This window comes from Rhea pennata, chromosome 1, assembly GCF_028389875.1.
Source record: "Rhea pennata isolate bPtePen1 chromosome 1, bPtePen1.pri, whole genome shotgun sequence".
In the NCBI taxonomy this organism is placed as follows: Eukaryota; Metazoa; Chordata; class Aves; order Rheiformes; family Rheidae; genus Rhea; species Rhea pennata.
Window position 1 is genome coordinate 15,992,470 of NC_084663.1, and position 14,392 is coordinate 16,006,861.

The 14,392-nt window shown below is 43.0% G+C and overlaps 1 protein-coding gene across 1 annotated transcript in view; it reads right to left on the bottom strand.

Moving 5' to 3' along the window:
• Window positions 1–14,392, bottom strand: part of LAMB4 (laminin subunit beta 4) — a 47,272-nt gene that overhangs the window by 13,755 nt on the left and 19,125 nt on the right. Inside the window, exons 15-25 of the mRNA XM_062599345.1 lie at window positions 13,488–13,673; window positions 12,213–12,334; window positions 11,331–11,451; window positions 10,164–10,341; window positions 8,295–8,438; window positions 7,522–7,753; window positions 6,169–6,326; window positions 4,205–4,429; window positions 2,854–3,074; window positions 1,542–1,638; window positions 254–629 (exon numbers count right to left, since the gene is read on the bottom strand). Of these exons, the coding sequence (XP_062455329.1) occupies window positions 254–629; window positions 1,542–1,638; window positions 2,854–3,074; window positions 4,205–4,429; window positions 6,169–6,326; window positions 7,522–7,753; window positions 8,295–8,438; window positions 10,164–10,341; window positions 11,331–11,451; window positions 12,213–12,334; window positions 13,488–13,673 (2,060 nt within the window). The remainder of the gene's footprint in view (window positions 1–253; window positions 630–1,541; window positions 1,639–2,853; window positions 3,075–4,204; window positions 4,430–6,168; window positions 6,327–7,521; window positions 7,754–8,294; window positions 8,439–10,163; window positions 10,342–11,330; window positions 11,452–12,212; window positions 12,335–13,487; window positions 13,674–14,392) is intronic.

Genomic DNA, 14,392 nt, shown 5'->3' on the forward strand with positions numbered 1-14,392 from the left:
TTGTAATGGCTTATTCAGGAAACTTCTAGGATGAACTTGAAAAGTTACAGCATTTAAGTATAGACTTTTGGGGGACAAGCAATATATATATGGATTATTTTGTTAACAGCTCAACCGAAAACTGCAAATAAATGGTCCAGCATCTGTGTGCTGATCAGAAACAGGATCTGAAGTGCAGGGCACGGCTGGTGAAGCACCAGGGAAGACAGCTTTCTCAACCAAATGATCTTTACAAGGATACCAGAGTCCTTACTGCACAAAGGCATGAAAATCCTTGATGTCTGCAAATGTCTTCAATGAAAGAACAGGAAGTTTCAAAATTCCCTCAATTTCAGAAATGGTGTTTTCAAAGCCTTTGAAGTGCATATCACAGCTGGGCATTCGTCTTCCTTTATCTTCTAAAGTTGCAGCAAACCTCATTAACCCTTGAACGGTCTGAGAGAGGGTAGTAATTTCAGCATCCCACTGATCAAAACAAAGATGACACTGACGGCAAGAGGGAAACTCTTTCTCAAAGCCGCGGCCACACTGGTCACAAAACCTCCCGGTGACACCAGCACGGCAGTTACATGCACCAGTGGCCCGGTCACACTTGGGTTGGCCCGTTCCCTCCTGGTTACACTCGCATGCTGCAGGGTGAGGACAGAAAGTTACAGAGCGTTGTTTCCCTGTGTGCAAAACATGCAAAAGCATCACCCTGTATTTCACTACAATAAAACCAAACACATGCTGTATGCTGTTGTTCAGGCCCACTAGGCTGGGATTTGCAAGCGTGCCCAAGGGGATTGCCCTCAAACAGTGTGACCTTGCTGAGCCAAGTGCTGATACATTGGGTTTATTTTTCTTCACATGCTTTTGCTAAAGGTTTCTCTTTTGCATGCTAATAGTATCTTTCCTAACTGTACACAATCTGCTTTTCTACCATTGCTTCTCTTTGGTTATAAACTGAAGGCAAAATTTCACATCAGTTGCTTTAGCTGCCTAAAAGCCAAACATCTACTCTGTGCTAGTTGTTGGGGCTCCTTCACAGCCAGTGGGCAGAAATGGGCACATCCCCAAATCAACCTAAATAGATATCCAACAAAAATGGGACAAATCACTCTTCAGAGGCACTTATCTACCTGCACTGCCTGGAAGGAGCACCTGCTCTGATTAGAGGACTTGGCACTAGATCTCCAGCCAGAGACAGCTACAATCAGGTGAGATAAATCCCACCTGAAATCTCAAGCTGATGTTTCACGAGATGGGGAGCAGCTGCTCAGAGCTGCACTACACACTACTTCTGCAGCCTTCAACTGCTGCAAACAATTTCTAAAGAGCGGACTGGAAAACAGTGTCCACGCTACAGTGAGCTGGACTGCTTGCCAAAAGCAATAACACAGATAAATATCATAACAATTTTATCTGTCACATATACACAGATACCCAAAGTATCAAAGCTGATCTCTCTAGATGTATGTCCCATCTCCCCACGAATATAAAGGCCAGAAATTTATTCAAAGATAGTTTTAATCCAGTTGTCCCCACTTAATAATACTTACAAATGCAATGTGTCTGTGGATTGCCAAAGTAATTTTCCTCACATTCATCACAACGCTTTCCACTGTATCCTAGCTTACATGGACACTGGCCTGTGAACTGTAATGATAGTTCAGGATTAAATAACTGCCCACAGAGTAGAATGACTGAATATAGATAATCTATGGGTTTTTCTTTTCTCTGTGACCTATATAATACACCTATATGAGGACTGGCACATATTCTTTAAACAACATAGTTTATATATTATTTGCCCAAGACTCCCAACTATTTGCAGTCATCTTCTTAAAGGCTGTGCAAACAAAATGGTTTTTGAGAGATGGCTTTAATATACTAATGTGAAAGGTTTTGTATGTTCCACTCTATATATGATCTTCAAGAACTCATCATGACTATTATCTGAGAGAGGATTTTTCCTCTGTAATTAGCAAAACAGATTAATTAATTTCTTATTTTTGCTGGAGCAAAGTACTGATCTTGACAATACAACTTTTAACCATATGATACATTAACTGTAACTAAAAACCTCAAGGGTACATTATGTACATTGCTCTAGAAAATGTATTTTGGAATTTAGCTACTAAATTAAACTGCAGGGAATTTCAGTTCAGATAACTAGTACAACTCAGAAAAACAGTGGTAGTTCTTTGAGATTAAGAGCTACTTTTCCTAGGAAAAATTGGAAAGCCACTAAATAAACTGAAACAAGCAGGAAGCATACTGAAAACAAAGCGTGTAGCAAGATCTTGGGATAAACTCCTGTTGCTAGGAAGTCAATAGCAAGACAGCTGTTGTCTCCAAGGGATCACAATTCCACTGCTGCATTCTGAAACACTCTTGTAGTTTTCTATATTTTAACCCATAGAAGTGCACAGAAATTAAACATAATAAACATACTCTTAACAGTATTATAGTTGAGGCATCATTACTGTCATGGCCTCAGCTGTTACTTTATGAAAAGTAATGCTTAATACAACACTCACAAGACTCTCAGGTCCGAGACTGGACTTACTCCTTGCCTGTACATACGCTTGTGAGGCAGGTACTCCCCACGTGTCATTTTCTTACAAGGTATTTCCATGATCCACTTTACAAAGAAACATCTGGGCAAAGAGAACCTGCTTACAAGCAAGCTGCATCATCAGAACAGCACGTCTGACAGGTGACTCAAAGCAAGATCATTGTGCCAACTCCAAACTACCAGAGACTTGTGTTTTCAGGGAATAAGACAAAAAAGTATTTATGAGAGAGTCCTGACCATGTCATGTCAAAATGCCACCACCAAGTTCCCAGAGAGCAGAATAATTTTCTTGCCTGGTTACACTGGTTATTTTGGGAATTTTGGGGGTTGCAGTCGCAGAGCTGACACCCTTTTCCACTAGCCATGCCCCAGTAGCCAGAGGCGCACTGGTCGCAGGTAATGCCCACCACGTTGGGCAGGCACGGGCAAGCTCCCGTGGCTGGGTCACAGACGCAGGCTTCGTTCCCAGCTGGGCACATGGCAGGGCTAACGCCTGCAAGATTGCACGTACATCCTGGGAAAAGAAGGACAATTACTATAGCAGATGATGATATAGACAGCTGATGACTATAGACAGCCGATGGACAATCAGAATGGTATATAAAGTGCATGCTATAGCTTTACTTCTAGTAAGCTTGAAAAAGTTTTTAATCTCATACAGTTTGTGTATCTTTCTGTGGTAGCTTACATATGGCTTTGAACAAACTTACTGTGAGCTTTTAATACTTTTAATACAGGCACAAAAAATTAAGGCCTACTGAATTTTGAATATTATTGGAATGAAATGTTAAATACGCTGAATAAGGAGGAGCTGATTTACAGCAGGCACTACGGAGCATGGGAAATGCCACTTCATGGTAAGCCAGCTGAGATGAGAAGTCTGCCTTGTGAGGGGACACAGCTTTTGCTAAACCATTTCTTACTGACATCGTCCAAGGATGAACAAGGCATGGGCCTGAACTGTGTTTTAGAGACCCCCAGAACAAAGCAGCTCCTTGAAACTACTTAGAGTTTTCTGGTCTGCAGAAATTAGACCCTCAGTCATCTTCATTTGTGCAAATAGTTTTTGAAACTGAGAAACCTTGTGAAGAAACTTATGTCTTGAGTTTTCTTACTCTCCTTTCTGTTAGAAATGCTGACTTACTGACAGTGCCCTCAAGCAGTCTGTTAAATTGCCTGAACAGTCTCTTTCTAGCCATTTAATAAACACAACTGGTAAGTCTGGGAGCTCAGCAAGGGATCATCTGGTTAGCTGAGCATTGCTTAGCTGGCATCAACCAGCAATATGGATAAACAATTATCTTTGATTCCTTTAATTTTGATTCCTCCCTGAAAGGGCTGAATACACGCTTACTTTTCTAACAAAGAATTCCGACTTCATTTCACAGATGAGTGTTTCTGAGGAGAGATACTCAGTATAAGATTTAGCGAGACTTGGATGACAGTGATGGAATTTAATAGCTGCCATATTAATAGTTATTTGTATCACTAGATTGAAATGTGTTCATGACTGTCCGGTGCATATCTGCTCCATTGGTCTCCTTTAGCTGTACTGGCTCTAAAGGCTAACTTCTCCCTATAGCATAATTTCCTTAAAACTTTTCTTGGTGGTAATATGCAGCTGCAATGCTGTTGCTTGCTTACTTCGGCAGTTCTGATCGACGGCAGAGCCAAAATACCCCGGTCTGCAGAACTGGCAGTTTGCTCCATGTGTGTTGTGTAAACACTTGATGCATTCTCCAGTGACCCTGTTACAGGACTCTGGGTCTGTCAAATCAATGTTGTTATTGCAGGAACACGGCACACAGTCAACCCCAGGGCTTCCTGGATTTTTGTAGAACCCACTAGGACATTCATCACACTGACTGCCTGTCAGAAAGGAAGGTAAAAACATTTGCTGGCTGATGGGAATTCAAGTGAAACATATAATTTTTAACAGTACTGTTAAAGGATTCAGACTGTCTGTTCAAATGTGCATTTCCAGTGAAAAATATTGACCTGTTTGACACTATTGCACTTTAATCCTATAATCAGTTAAAATTCTCTGTTGTACGCTGCAAGCTGATGGAAATGCAATCTCCTCTTTTTTTACCAAGGAAGTCCTTTCAGTGGGATTAAATAGACACTCCTTCAGACAACACCTCTGGACATCTTTTTCCAGTGAAGTCCTTCCAAAAGCAGTAGTAAGATTTGGGCCTTTCTGCAAGATTTTTCCCTGTGGCCAGGTCCCTCAAGGCCTGCAGTGTCATGGGAAAAGGGAGATGCCCTTTCCTGGAGTGACCAAGAGCCCAGCAGACCTTCCCGTAAGCCACCAGATGATCCTCCATGAGGTCAGACGAGTTCTGGGGTCTTCCCAGGCTCTCAGATTCTCTGTCCTAGCTCACTGGCACTACCACTACATTTGCAGCTGCCCCAACGCCCTCCCTGGTCCGGGTGCTCCTTCTATGCCTCTTGGGAACCTTTCTGGGATAGACTGATGTCAGTGGGACCTTGTCCATTGGCTCATCCTCAACCAAGGACTCTCAGCTCCTTCGCCTCAGATCCCAGGTACCAGGGCCTTTCCCGGTCTCCAAGGAAGTGAGCCTCGTGCCACAGAGGTGACTCAGAGCCTCGCTGGCAGTGATGAGAAGGAAGAAAATCCAGAGCTGAGGACACTAGTAGTTTCTGAGGACAGAAGTCCCCTGGATAAGTAACAAGGATAATTTTAGCCCTACAGCAATTACTCAAGCAAAACGTCTCTTGACTTAAAAAAATAATCTGGCCTGAGGAAAGATGATAGTATTGGTTCAGATTTTAATTGTGCTTTTCATTAAGGTTTCCTTCCATCACTGGAGGCCTTTCCAGTGTCTGGCAGAAGAGAAATTATCTTTCAGTTTTGCCTTCAAGCTAAATCCAAGGAATTTTAAGAAATAGTGAGCATCAGTCTGCAGCAAAAGTATCTGCATCTGAGATAGCTGAGCCTGGCATCCCCGCTTCCGAAGTGATCACGGAACAAAGAATCAATCACTTTGGGGGTGGTATCAAAGCAAGATTCTTCTGTATGATGAGAGATTTTCTCTGATTAGGAAATCGCATCAGATACTTTTGGTGCCTCATTCTTTTTAGTTTGGGCTTCTGGCCCAAACTCTGGCCAGAGAAAATGAGCAACTGAAATTCTCCCCCTTTTCACCACTACCTTAATGTAGTGTAGGTGGAAAGGACTAGGTTTCCAGCGAACACCACTGGGACAGCTCAAAAGACCCAGAACAACTTCATGCCTCCTAATCATCTCCCTCTAAACATCCCAGACTCAGCAGCCAGTACTGGAGCCCATTTTTGCAAAGCTGGACACACACAATAGTTTCATCTAGGAATAAACAATACTTTAGATTAATTAATGGCTTCAGTACCTCCACATAGGTCAATCCATTGGTCAAATACTAATTGCAGAATTCCCACTTTTTCTCAGACAGAATTTCCCCACTCTATTTCAGTATATTTAGGTATTAACTTCTCTTATCTATTTTATTACCATTATCTCACTCAGTATTTTGGAGCAGAGGATGGTAACTTTTCTGCCTTGCATTAAAGTTAATATAATGAAAATCAAGCTTTCTTTTGCTTTGTACCTGAATATCCCTCGAGACAGTTGCAGACTAATTGTGCAGTCTGGGAGTCTTGGTAACAGGAATGTGCAAAATACCTACTGCTGGTAGGTGCCTCCGGGCACATACATGGGCGGCAGGGTTCTCTTTTGAGAGGATTTCCATAATAGCCATCCATGCACCTGTCAAGACAGGCAACACAAAGCAGCATGAATCAACAAATGTACCTTTCAGTCCCTGCTGGTGGATCAATTTGTATATATTTATAATTGATTTAACAGTCCAGGTCATTGTAATGTTGTCCCCACTAATTGGTACAGGAATATCCAGCTTTGAAGATGTTTAAAAATGTAGCATCAGAGCTGCATTCCCAAAATATAGCAAAAAGCTTAAAAAAGTCTTATGTCTTCTTTTCAAGAAATATTACTGAAGATTTTCACCTACTTTGGAACAAATTTAATCTAAATGGCAAAATATATATCACAATCACACATGTTCTGTATACATAGCTAAAAGCTGCAGTGTAAAAATTCTGCATATTCATCTGTCACTGACAGGTACACTGTTGTCTTTGCCGTGGGGCCTGGAGCTCCTGTGGAGGCACAAGGCCACAAGTTTTTCACTCCTCCATTTTTAATCTATTTACCATGTACAAGCAATATAGTTATGGGCGGTGTTGTCCAGAGCTGTCACAAGAAAAGCTCAGCAGGTTTCATGGGGAAATTCTCTTAATAGTGAATGAAAAGGTACAAACCAGCCAAACTAAACTAACCAGCTAATCAATTTTATTCTGACATCCACATTGAAGTCTCTGATACCGCAGCCAGGATGTGGAACGGAAGAGGAACACTGAGCTGGAAACGTGTGCGAAAAGTCGTTTGCTGGTCACATGGAAAGGAGACGAACCAGCAAAGAGGGCATGTTTGTTTAAGCTCTTCAGAGGTAATTACAGGTATTAAAATGAGTATTCAGCACTAGTGTCGCCTCTTGGCAATTTGGAAGCTGGCAGGAGTCAGCCTATCCTGCACATGGCGCTTTGCACAGGTCTCCAGGCGCATGGCACTTTGACACCTTGCACAACTCGCAGCAGGAGCCTGGTGCGGTGTTGTGCACACACCATGGCCCCGATCCCCCCAGACGGCTAAGCTGGCCCAGCACCTTACCACCCGCTTTTGCTGAACTATATGCACCTGCCATTCAGTAGCCAGGCCCAGTTTAACCCTCCTTTTATGCATGCATTTCCAGCTGAGGTCATTAACGCATTCACTGGGACTTACGTGGGCCCTGAGGCTGCAGCTGGGCTGGCCCCTAGCAAAACGTATGTTTTAAAGCTCCACCACTGCTGGGCTGAGCCTTGCAGCAAACACCATCGCCTACCTTTCACAGTGGCTTCCAGCTGTAAACCCTCCGCAGCTGAGACATGCTCCAGTCACCGGGTTGCAAAGCTCTGCGTGGCCATTACACGAGCAAGGGCGGCAGTTGGGAAATCCAAAATATCCAGCCAGACAGCGGCTGCAGCGCTGACCAGCAACCTCTCGGCGGCAAGAGCACTGCCCTGTCACCTGGTCACACAGCGTGCTCACTGAGCCGCGGGGGTGGCATTCGCATGCTGGAAAACACCAAAGGCAAAGCTGCATCCTGAAGGTATTCCCACCACGCTGGCCATCAGTGTGACACCTCTAGAATACAATGTTTCTCCACCCAGAGGTGCCCCAGGGATGGGTAAATTTGTTAGTTTTGTGGAAATATTTTGTACATCGCTTTGCGCAAAACAATGGATTCAAAGTCCTGAAAGTGTTGGTGTGCTTGAAGAGTCAGGTGCTGAAAGCTTTACAACTGAATACTTCAAAAATCAGTATTTAATCAAGTGTATTAAGTGCAATAGTTTGCAAATTTGAGGAGAGGGTGACAAATCATGTAAGAAGAGGTTGTGTGCTAAGACCTCTGGAGCTGTGAGTTTCCAGCCAGGAAGGACTAGGCACCAACCCTTCTACTTCCCTTTCTGCATCCCCTGCAAAAGTCAGCAAGTGCAAAGCCACCCAGAAGTCTGTAGGACAGAAGTCAGCCTTGCTCCTAAAAGCTCAAATGAAGTTGGCTGGAGGGATGGCAGAGCCTCCCCCGCTTTGTGGGGGTCACTGCTGAGTACTCACGGTAGCAGCCATGGAACCCAAAGCCGTAGCTCCCCGCCGAGCACGTGTCACAGCAGCGACCCACCACATTAGCTTTGCACTGGCACTGGCCCCCGAGTTTACTGCAGCTGGTATTCAGTGACCCGTGGGGATTGCAGTTGCATGCTGTCAACAGGAAAGAAAATCAGAACAGGTTTAGTTAAAAACAAAGCAAATTTCCAGCCTTACTGACTCTATGAGTCTATGAATTGAGTATGACTGTTTTTGTACACTTGAGGTTTTCCACTTAAAAATGGGAAGGAAAGCACTTGACTACCTCACATCATGAGTTCACTAACCACTGACAGACATAGCTTGGGTTATTTGATACTTTTGTATAAATGATGATCATGTATCAGGCATCGGAGGTGTCACATTCAGGCCTCAGCGTGTGTTGGGGATAGGACAGGAAAGAGCATATAAAAATGTAGATCCAAATAGAGATATCCTGAGGTCCAGAAGTATTTGATAAATGTCTGCATCCAGCAGCAATGTTGGACATAATCTGCATACAACACTTAGCCTGCACCTGTGTATGAAGCCTGCTGCTTCTGGGCACCTTGGACTATCACTGCAAGTGAAGCTGGTCTGAAAACTCAGAGGATGTTTGTGCAGGATGCTCAGAGGCCGCTCCAGTTTCTGGTGCTCTGCCTATGCTACTGGGTGTCTGGAACTGTCTTGGGCTGCACCTTGTGTTCGTGTCCATCTCTCTCTAGGACATGCCAAACAGAACCGGGAGTGCCATTTTCTATATCCTCTGGCACAGAAGCCGCTGTTGTCACCAACCATGCAGGTAGCACTGAAATCATGTGACGTGAGGACTGGTTGCTGAGTCACAGAGCTGCCTCCCACCTTGCAGTGGGGCTCAGAGCACTGTCTCCCTGAGGACACCGAGTGTGCGGCTGCCTCCAGAAATAGGAATCCCCAAATCTCTCCTAGCTAGGGTCTCTAAAATAAAACTTCATTTTATTTCGCAGGACACCAACTCTATAAAGCCATGGGAATCACATTACTATGGAGACGAGGCTAATGGGGAGTCAGCACAGACTTAACATAAACGAGGGGCACTCTGTGGCTTCATAGTCATGACAATATTGCATCATGAGTGAATGAGTTTTAAAAATAGCCAAAACAAAGTAGAATCTATCAAGTCCATTGGAGGCAAGGCTCCTGCAAGGAGTTGGCCCTCAAAGGTGCCCAGAAAGGCACCTCATGTTAGTGGAAATACAAAGAAGCTCCACAGCTACAGATCCAGCATGGGAGAAGTCCACTTAGCTACAAGCTGTCTTTCCACAAGTGGGTCCAGGAGACTGCCCAGGGCTTCAAACCCCACCTGTCTCTGCCTACTTCTTAGGAGATCGGTGAGATTTTCTTTGTGAATCTCTTCAAGCAAGTAAGCTCGTGTACCATCCATGCCCTTGCATCCAGCTGGCCTGCTGCATCTGTGGCTGAGGGCTTAAAAACCCCTATGCCATTTTTGGGCAGCCAGACAAGTACCAGCCAATGCTAACAGAAGAGCTAAAACTTATGTACTACTGCTCCGGCCATCTGGTGAAGCTGCATCTGGTTGTAATGTTCTTTGGAAAACACACCAGCACTGCCATGATTCCTGTCTCTATGCTCCACAAAGTCTATCACATGTGACATACCAAGAGACACATACCATAGAAAGCTGTCTGCAGTGTGGGGTTCAACAGGACATATTCTGCATGTTCATACACACCACGTGCTGATAAGCTTCACCTACATATACCGCCACAAGCTGAAAGCTCACCAGTCAAAATATCCATCCTACATATCCAAGGTAAAATCAATTGTCCAGAATAACTATCTGTTCATGTTGCTCCTTACCAACTGCTCCGTTATGAATACGAGCTGACAAGCTTGCTATGAGCCTCTCACATGCTTTGGGCAGGATATGAGGTCCAACTTCTGATGCAACTTCAATACAGTGGTACTTCTGGTACTCATCTAAATCTTTTTTACTGCATAAGTTCTCCACGGAGCTGATTCTGGGAATAAGTCCAAGCTTTGGCATTAAGAAAGAAAAGAAAATATTTGTGCTTAGATATGATGAAGACTAGAATTTCCCACATTCTCTTACTGTGCTCTGCATTGCAAGGACAGAGGCCTTGAGCACCACATTTTTAAATCTGTCACTCTGCTGTTCAGTCATCTAAATTCACATTTATTTGAAAGTTCTAGACATTCTCCGAGTTCTTCAAATAAAAGAGACTGTATATAAAAAAATCCAATTATAATAAGACCTCAGATGTATGCACAGAACTGGTTGTGCTGCTAAGAGGTACCATATTTATGACTCTGAAAGCAGTATCTGGCCAAAATTTGTACTTGCATTACTGAGATAGAGAAAAATCAGCTGAAGACTTTATGTCCAAGTATGGCCAGCCCTTGTCAAGTTCACTTCTACAGAAATAATTAGAGGAACAAATTTTAAAATATTTTTCAAAGGTCTCATGAGAAGCACCCAAAGCTAACACCCAGTTCCCGAATTCTTGGAAGCTTGGGAAATGTCTGGACCTGATTCCAGGGAACGTGTAGATCTGATTTTATTTTTCAGTGTCAGGGCCCATCTCAAACACAGCCATCATTTTTAATTAGAATTAGACAAATTGAACAGATTTTCAGAAAACACAGATGGATGAAGAACTGCATGAACGTATAGCCCTAACCACAGTACCTTCTCAGCCTACGTGGAATGTGCTCACAATAAATAAGCAACGAACAGAGGTTCATCTTCTCACTGACCATTAACACGTGCAACAACTGTGACTTATTAAGCTATTTGGTATTGAGCCATCAAAATTAAAACATGAAATTCTTTCTTTCCATACAGAAACATGTAAACCCAGTACAAACAGGTAAGTAGAAGATAACTTTTCTGAATTTCTGATAAAACAAATTTATAAATGATTTTTAAATATTTTGAATGTCTATGTGAAAAAAATCAAACCAGTATAAAGACAGTTTAAAGGGAATTGTGACAGAATTACTCACTGAGTCGATCAAGATGAATGATTTAACCTTTGGGTCAGAGGGAGATGGCTGAGAAAAATAAACATCCACAGAATATTCTGTTCCTGGCTCTAAACAGACTGGCCGTTGCAGAAGTGCGATTCTGTGTCGTGGAAACAAAGCACAGCTAAGGCCCGGAGTCAGGGGTCTCTCGGGAGAGCAGCACAACATGAGTTTATGGGGCATCATGAGCCGTCCCTCCTCCGCGAAGAGCAGCGAGGTCTCTCCCTGCCCACGTCCTGACACTGGCCCCGGAGCAAGCCCTGCTGCCGGACCCCCTCTGCTTCCTAAACGGGTCCCAGCTTGCAGGCTCCCGTGTCACTGCCTTTGGGAAAGCTACTCGACTTCTGCCTCTCTCATTGCACACGATGACGTTGAACCAATATTGGCAGGTTTTATTCCACCAAGCAAAGGAGTTTGCAGCTCACTATTCATGTTCGTCCTTTTCAGCTGCTGTTTGATCAAGAGTTCATCTCCTGATCCTTCCTCTCAGCTCCTTTCTGTTCTTTCCATAGGGGCAAACTGAAAATCTGGTTTTGAAAATAGGCTAGGACAGTGTTTTTAAATCAACATTCCCCTTTTATACTGAAAAACTTTAATTGGCTTTTTGCCAAAGCAACAACTAACCCCGGCAGAATCTAAGGCTGCTCCCCTTGCTCTGACAAACTGTCAGACTGAGGACTGAAGCATCAGATTCTTAGTTTATTCCTTAGGGCTATATGGTATAGTGGCTTGAGAACAAGAGGAAAGGCCACGTGTGTGTTTCAAATATTCTAATGCTCTTCCACATCTATTGCTCTGCAGTGTTTCAGTAAAAGATTTGTACACAGAAAATTACAAGTGTGAGGACAGGAACAGCCAGACCTTTTCACAGCTGGGAGAGCCAATGCATGTGACTCCTGTGAAATGGCCTTGTTTTTGCAGCGTTGACTTGACAAAATACCGGTGGGTTGAATGGCAACACTTGCTAGCCAGTCTTCTAAGGACTATAAACAAAGGAAAAAAGATTATAATCATTTTTCACACCTGAAAAACCCACTTTCTCCTTGCCATGGTTACTGAAAGCCAACTGAGTGACAGCACATTGCAGTGAGAAAACAGTTTTCCTCTTTGTTCTTTACAAGATTAAAAAAAAAAAAAAAAAAAAAAAAGTTAGATGTGAGAAATGCATTGTATTTGCCACGACTGATGCAATTACAGTGATGGAAATGGACTTCTGCTGGTGCAAATGGAAACAGTATATACCTCCACTCGCATCTAATAAAGAATAACAAGCATAAAAGACTTCGTAACAGGAGTCTTTAAAATTCAACTGTTTTTTCTAACTCTTACATAGAAAAATCTACATCAAATCAGCCTACTGCCAAATTATTCAGTGCCTATTTTCACATTTTAAGTAAATGGACTTGTTTGCCTCAGAATGATGTGAAAATAGCAGAGTGCAATAGGCAGAATGAGCATCTCGAATGGCTGATTATCCTAGGAGGCTGAGATGGGAAAGAACCAGGCAAGTACAAATACTAGTAAAGATAAAACATTTGCATGTGTTTTTGAACATATGGGTTCAGTCTTAGATTTAGCTGGATCTATCTTAACAGATTTTCCTAGATGTGTCTTCATCATTGAGAAATTTGTCCAGGCAGAAAATAAGATTTTGGCTATTTTCCTACAATGTTCATACACCTCACAGCCCAGCTGGAGCAACTGAGAAGCTGGATGTCTGCAAAAGTCCTGGACAAACATCCAGGGTGTATGCACAGACCAGACAACTCCTGCATGTGCAAATATTCCTGCTTAGGAAATCCCAGCTAGAAATGCGGGATAGCCATCTAAAAGGAGCTGTATTTTGCATGTATCTGGTTTGTGCACAGAAGTCCAATCCAAGCAGGTAACGTAAGAAACTCCAGAAGATGAAATCTTGGCTGATAGCCAGAAAATATTTGTCATTCTGTTTTTTTTTTTTTTTTTTTTTTTTTTTTTTTAATAAAAGTGGAAAGAGTTAAGGGGATTGGCAGAAGGCATGTTATTTCTGCCTTGATAAGATGAAAAGGCAGAAATTTTAACTCTAAACACGAGCATGAGGAGTTGCCATGTCACATTACCGGCAAAATAGACCCTGCGTGGAGACATCACAAGTACCTCAGGCTCATAACGGATGATGATATCGAAGTCCATAGCAAAGGGAACGTTGTTGACTGTAAATCTCAGCCCGGCCCCCCGGGGAAGGCGGGCGAAGCCGGGTCCCGTCCACGTGACGGGCCTGCCGGGGCTGGGCTGCCGGAGAACAACCGCCGCCGCGGCGCTCCGTCCGGGCGGAAGGGTGCCCTGTAAAGACACATTCACATTTCCACCAACAAACACAGTCAAGTTACAAAAACACAAATTCAGAAAAAAGAAAGGATTTTTGCCATGTAATTTCCTTATTTCTGCCGTCTGTTTAATTTTCTGAACGTACTCTAGGTTTACACTGCAAGAGCTCTCAAGTGCAAGAAAATAAGGGGCACTTACAAAGAAAACTTCCCATAGCTTTGCAATGACAGCAGCTAGAGCAACTAGACTAACCCATCAATCTCTGTATGTTTGGCATCTCCAAGCATTCACATTGCAAACCTTAAAAGGATTAAATTCAACTTTGTATATGGTTGGACTTTCATTACAAGCATTTGTATCTGTGCAATACGATTTCCCCTCAGAAATACTGGAAATTTATTCAGACATATTTTAAAATAGCGATAATTCTATTTAGAAAACACATGTGCATGTGCCTACATGTGTACAGATGCATACATCTTCTAGGTAGAAGTAGCGTTATTTTAAAAAAGAGTTTAAAAGACCTTTCTGTTTTAGAATTAAGTATGGACATATTTTTCAGTACAATTTACATTCCATAAATATCAATGCTTACAATGACAAAGCTGACAACATTTAAGTACAGTAGGTACCATGTAATCGTCTAAGTACAGCTTGGATGTCGAAAACATCTTTCACACACACACAAAAGCCTTGTTTTCATGGGGGCTTTTCCCTCCTCAACTGTTCCTTGA